Genomic DNA, 6,200 nt, shown 5'->3' with positions numbered 1-6,200 from the left:
TGGCAGTTAAGTAGTTGCTTGGCTCAATCCTAAATTTGTCGAGAACATGGGCCTTCCCCAAGAATTGCAAACTCTCCTGATAGAGTTGTTTGTATCCTTTCAGGAGTGATCTTTACTTAGTGATGACTTGTTGATTTTGCCTCAACTTGTCGTGGTAAGCTTGTTCCTTCTTCTTCACTTTGTCGTAGATAGTTTAAAGCAGAGGCTTCGATCTGCTGATTTTATCGTGCAGATCAAAGAGCTAACTGTTCTTCTCTCCTAACTATTTCTGGAGATTCTGCAGAGCCTTCACACTATGCGAACGTTTATTTTTCATATTATTACTATTTCAATAAATAAATTATAAATTATGTCTCATTCGACCAAATGCGCAACCTCAGCCTAAGATCTACTTAGTATCAACATGATATTGCGAGATGAAGCTTCAACATTAGACGTCAAATTTATATCTGCTTCATGTCCAAGACCTAAATATCCAGGAAAAAAAAACTAATTCACACTAAATATCACGGAACCCTCAGATAATAAATATCAAAATAAATATCAAAATAAATATCATAAATAAATAAATAAATAAATAAATAAATAAATAAATAATAAATAAATAAATAAATAAATAAATAAATAAATAAATAAATAAATAAATAAATAAATAAATAAATAAATAAATAAATAAATGATACATAAACACATAAACATATACAGATCTACAGATATAGCAATTATTTTATTGATGACTGAACGGGAAAGTAACAACCTCTAAGTCGGCAACAACAGCCAATTCTTGGACACAATTGTCGACTGCGTTCGTGAGACTGGCACGAAGTAAGTTAAAAAAGTAGAAAACCTATAAAACTTATATGGCGAAGCCGAAGAGATGGTTAAAAACTTTGAAACCAACATCAATCGCTGCAAAAGGTATAACTAAGCCAAAATCAATCGAAAGTATTAAATGATGATCAATGAGTTGCAGGCTCAACTGCGCAAGGCCAATGAGAAGCTGAAGGTCGAACAGGATGCCAGGTCTCCGACCAAGAGGCATGTCACTGATATCTTAGACCAGCTGGTTGTCTTGAAGGATGAAAACGATCAACTTCATAAGCAACTGCAAGAGACCAATGCGCTTGTCCAGGAGCTGGCCCATAAAAACTAAATGCAAGGGATTGCGATCAAGAGAATACAAAACACGCAGCCGAAGACATTAGTGGAAAGACTGCCTTCTTTGAGTTCTGGGAACTTCAGTCTCAGATTCTATTAAGTAATACTTAAAGGACAAATAAAAGTGCGGGCGGTCGTTGAAAATTCGGACAAGTCTCCTTTATAAAAATTTTGCACTCCTTCCTTCCGAAGGCATGGAACTGGACCCTAGGAAACCTTTTTGAGGAACTTGACAAGTGGTCGTAAGGAATAAAGCCTTCGAAGAAAGTTGACATGTGGAAGATAAGATCAAGTGTGGCTAAAAGCTTCTCAGATTACATGGATGACTCGCTTCCCTCACGAAGCCAGGGTCATTCAAGGCAGCTTTAAAACAGATTGGCCAGCAGCGAGCCGAGACATTTTGGCCGGAAATAAAGCAGATTCAGCATGTTGGGAGACCGGCGAGAAAGGAGCTAGTTGGACATGAGTTTTCATTGATAATAAATTATGATGTTTTGAGGCATAAATTTCAGCATAACGAATAAAAGCGAAATCGATAAGGTATGGTATCATTAATTCTTGATGAGTTGCTTGTGAATCGCAGTTTGTTTAATCTGCTCAGCAAAGACTCGCTTTTTAATTTCCTCAATGTTTTCTCCTCTCTTGAGGGCGTGCTTCACATTTTTCCTAATTTATTTGGTAATCCTCATCCCGTTGACCTTCTTGCCTTCGATCAAATCCAGCAAGTCATCCTCTGTTAACTCCCGCACCGCTTCGGTTGCTGCGTGTTTTTCGCTGTTTTCCTGCTTGAAGAATTATTGGTCGATTTCGTGTTCGATATTCCTGGCTGCTTTCTATTCCTTGGTTCGCCCCTGCTCAATGGTTTATTACTTTTCATCTGCTTTTTAGAACTTTTGCTCCACGTACTCTTTGCCTTAAAGCCCTGGGGGATTTCTAACATAGATAACCTCCCCGTTGACATAATCCTTGAGTATATTCTTGGCAGCCACGGACTGGTTGGGTACTCCATTTCCAGTAAAGAAGCCCTTCAATGCTGAATACTTGTTCAGTAGGCTCTCCCCATCGTAAATCTAGTTCTATTTCCAGTACACTGAGTATACTTTTTCGATATCCTTCTGGGAAATTCTCTAGATCAATATGTTGATGGGCTCCTGGAAGGATTTGATTGTATCAATCGGGTACAGGCCGTTCAAGACCATGTATGAATAGGAAGCAGATATGCGGGGGAATACTAGCCCGGGCAATCGCATAAGGTGACATTATTGGTTAGAATCAATGTCTGGAAATGCTTGGTCTTGCCCGGCAAGCTGGCTACACTGACTTTCTTCTTCCCAAATAAGGCATTAATGACGCTGGATTTGCCGACATTGGGGTATCCAACCAGTCCAACTTCGATCTTCTCTTTGCCAATGACCGTGGTGAAGCTGCTGAAAAGTGCACTCAGCTGCTCAATTGTGAGGATTTCAGGTTTATTGAAGTATTTCTCCATTATCTGCTCTTAGTTGTTCATGACTTCTGTCTCTTTGGTTATTTCGGACTCGTTATCCTACTCCAATGTGGCTGTTGCCAATTTTGCAGAGAAGAAGATGTGCGGGATGTTGTGCTCGATAAAGTACAAATTCCATCTTTTTCGGATCGATTACTCCACCAAATCACTTTTGTTTATCAGCAGCAGCGACTTTTTATTAGGGCCTCAGCTACTTTATGTAGTCAGTCAGATCTTCGCAGCGGAAAAAAAGGGGGTCTCTCCCATCTACAATCTGCACCATCAGGTCAGCCCTTTCGGTCACTCTCCATAACTGTCTCCACACTTCGATGTTCTTTTCGTACGGAGTAATTCTGATATCGGCGCTCGATTCTTAGAGCAGTGCGATACCTTTTCTCCAGTTCATGTAAGCTTCAGATTACTTTTTTTCGAGCTCGGCCTTGGCTGTGCATTATTTCCAATTGGGCCTGCGAGGCATTTGTAGACCCTTGAGCTGCTTTTGATCGATTTACTCTTCCAACATCACAGGCATATCGTCGATGACAATGATCTTCTTTTGCCGAACTTCCTCTCTAATTTCCCTGAACTTGAGATCTCGGTTGGCTTTGAAATTTTGCTGACTGAGCTCAGCCATTTGCAAGAATTAGGTGAGTGAGCTCTGTTAAATGACTGATTTCATTTTTTGCTTTTTAACTTCGGCCTCATTTGTTTCGGACTCCTGATAGAAAACTGGGTTATTTTTGCCCATATTTGCCCGCTGTTTTCGGTCGATTCGGTTCTGAATTGCCTTACCAAGCCGCTTTTCTTCATACTGTTGAAATGCTATAATTATTATATAAGACTCACTCGAATGCTCTATTTGCATATCTGCTATCATAGATTCAATATTATTCTAGTCATGAAATCAAAAATTATATTTTTGCCTCAAGGGGTTGGGGTTGGGGTTGGGGTTGGGGTTGGGGTTTGGGGTTGGGGTTGGGGTTGGGGTTGGAGAACTACTTTTCTGAAGAATTCTTCTGCAAAGGGAATTGCTCCTCCATTCTTTTTTGCGGGTGGTTTTGGGGCAAACGATTGGCATTTCTATTTGTGTTGTTGTTGTTGCCTATTTGAATTTTATTGATCATGTTGAGGAAGTTCTTGGGCTGCGGGGAATAAATAGTAAAGCCATTGATTTTTCTTTCTGCAGTTTCAACTCTTCTGTCATTGAGTATTGATTAATTCTGGTTCAATACTGAAAAAGAAGGAGATGCCTTTAATTTAGGGTTATAGAAGTTGCCATTGTTGCCCATGAATTGCGTGCGACGAGTATGCTCAATCGATCGATCAAGAGATCCAGAAGTATTTAAACCCCCGTTCCGAGCGTAATTCCTAGTTTGAGCTGTAGGAAAGTTTATAGCTGGCGGGAAATGCTGAATGGGGCTATTCTGCAAAGTATTCTGATGCGATGTATTCTGATGCGATGTATTCTGATGCGATGTATTCTGATGCGATGTATTCTGATGCGATGTATTCTGATGCGATGTATTCTGATGCGATGGACTTGCTAAGAAAGAAATATGCTTATTGTGAGAAAAATTAGAATGCAGTTCATCATTGTGAGGAGTTCGTTAATTTCGGCCATGAAAAGAGTAGTTGGTAAGGTTGTGGCCTGGAGAATAGATTCGAACTGGGCTTTGCAGATTCATTTTTGATGGGCTTCTTTGATATGTGTTGCCGAGGTTGTTGTTGAGATTTGATGAATTGAAGAAGTTCAAGTTAGGAAACGCGGAATCATCATGCCTGCCATGAATTGCAGGCATTCTCTCAACTCGAGTACTAGAGCTGTTGTTAGTGTAGATATTCTGATTGTTCAACTCTGACTTTTCCGTCGATTGATGGAATGCTGGGGTTTTGTTCTAGCTCTATTGTGCCTGATCGGTGTGATAGGCACTATCTATATATTTAGGGAAGGTTGCAGTTGCAAGCATATGAGCACTATCTCCAGTTGATCTTTTTGAGCTTAAGATTTACTGTTATTCTGCCCTTCTGTTTTTTTATTGCAGTTCGTTATTGGCCTCTGAGTACAAATTCTGCTGCTTTTGATCCATGTGCACAACTGAGAAATTGCTATGGTTTTAGATCTTGGACGAGTATTTGTTCATTCGGGAAGAGTCAGAATAATGGCTGAGTTGGGTTTTGTATCTGTTTTTAAGGAGGTTGTTTGTAAATAGACCTACCTTGGAGGTTTTGTTTCTAGCTTCGGTGCTCTTGTTTCCACTAGATTAGGAGTTGATTGAGTTATTTTTCGACCTGTTATTGTCGAATGTTTTTAAGCTCATTGGCTGCTTGGTGAGCGTCCTGTTTTTGTTGGGGTAGCCGATAAGGGCGCTTACTTATAAAATTTATCTTTCTCTGTCTCGTTCGCGTTCTTTTTATCTTCCTTGATTCTGCTGTCGGATATTTTTAAGTTGGTGCAGGCCTTTGAATGCTATTTTATTTTATTTTTCCTTCTGATATAATTCTTCCTTTTTCTTCTCCTTGTATTTTGAGTAGTCTTATTCGAAACGGCGATAGACAGCAGGCGGTATAATTTATTTAACATTTTCGAAATAGGGGTGCTCCACAATTTATTCGCAAGTTATCCTATTTTTGGGGTTGAGTTGTAGCATGCTTTCTATGATTTAAACCAACATCGGGTCGCATTTATTCAGGATGTTCTTCAAGCTCGTGTTGTTGGGGATGTTCTGTTGCAGCTTTATGCCCATTTACACAGCCTTGCGATACCCTAATGGCCAGTTTTACTCGCTGGGGTAGCCCAATATGCTGAATATCTTATAGAGCTGGTCGGTATTGTTCGTGCCTGGAAACAGTGGGCTGCCGAGGTAGAGTTCGACGACCACGCACGCCAACGAGAACACATCGACACCGCACCCATACTATTTGGTGCACAGCAAGTTTTATGGGGCTCGATACCAACGTGTCGCAATATAATCAGTCGAGACAGTATCTTCGCTAATGGCAAGACCGAAATCAATAATCTTGACCATTGCGTTTTTTTGGTCGATGAGCAAGTTTTCAGGCTTGACATCGCGGTTAATGACCCCGAAGGAGTGAACGTAGGCCAGGCCCAGAGCAGATTGGAACAGGATGCACTTGGTCTGCTCTTCCTTGAGACCGTTTTTGCGTGATTCGTACAGCTAGAGAGTATTTATTCCCATGTATTCAAGCAAGAGCTTCGATTCATTCTCGTTTTGCTCAAAATCCTCGAGCTTGATGACGTTGGGATGATCCATTCTTTTTAGAATCTGCGCTTCTCGGTATGCGATTTTGGGGTGCGTTTTCATGATTTTGAGGGCATAAATTTTCTTCGTTTATGGGTCTTCGACTTTCCATACGGTGCTAAAATTGCCACTGCCGATGGAATTCTTTATTTAAAATTGTTTCATTCAATTACATTCATTATTATTTTATGGAACGTATTAATATGTGAACAACTGAATAGTTAGCTACATCCGGGTTGGGGTTGGGGTTGGGGTTGGGGTTGGGGTTGGGGTTGGGGTTGGGGTTGGGGTTGGGA

At 40.5% G+C, this 6,200-nt stretch overlaps 1 protein-coding gene across 1 annotated transcript; it reads right to left on the bottom strand.

The window, feature by feature from the left end:
• Nucleotides 1-2,285: 2,285 nt before the first annotated feature.
• Nucleotides 2,286-3,278, bottom strand: LOC148299687 (uncharacterized). Its single transcript, XM_088275812.1, is given in 5 exon segments — nt 2,286-2,392; nt 2,395-2,650; nt 2,709-2,718; nt 2,860-3,018; nt 3,157-3,278. Coding segments are annotated over 5 exon segments (654 nt in total).
• Between the last annotated feature and the right edge of the window lie 2,922 nt (nt 3,279-6,200).

Source organism: Brachycentrus maculatus, unplaced genomic scaffold, assembly GCF_059751285.1.
Source record: "Brachycentrus maculatus isolate JH-2025_06_01 unplaced genomic scaffold, ASM5975128v1 h1tg000996l, whole genome shotgun sequence".
Lineage (NCBI taxonomy): Eukaryota > Metazoa > Arthropoda > Insecta > Trichoptera > Brachycentridae > Brachycentrus > Brachycentrus maculatus.
Note: the sequence above shows the minus strand (reverse complement) of the source record. Positions and strands in the feature narration are given on the sequence as shown.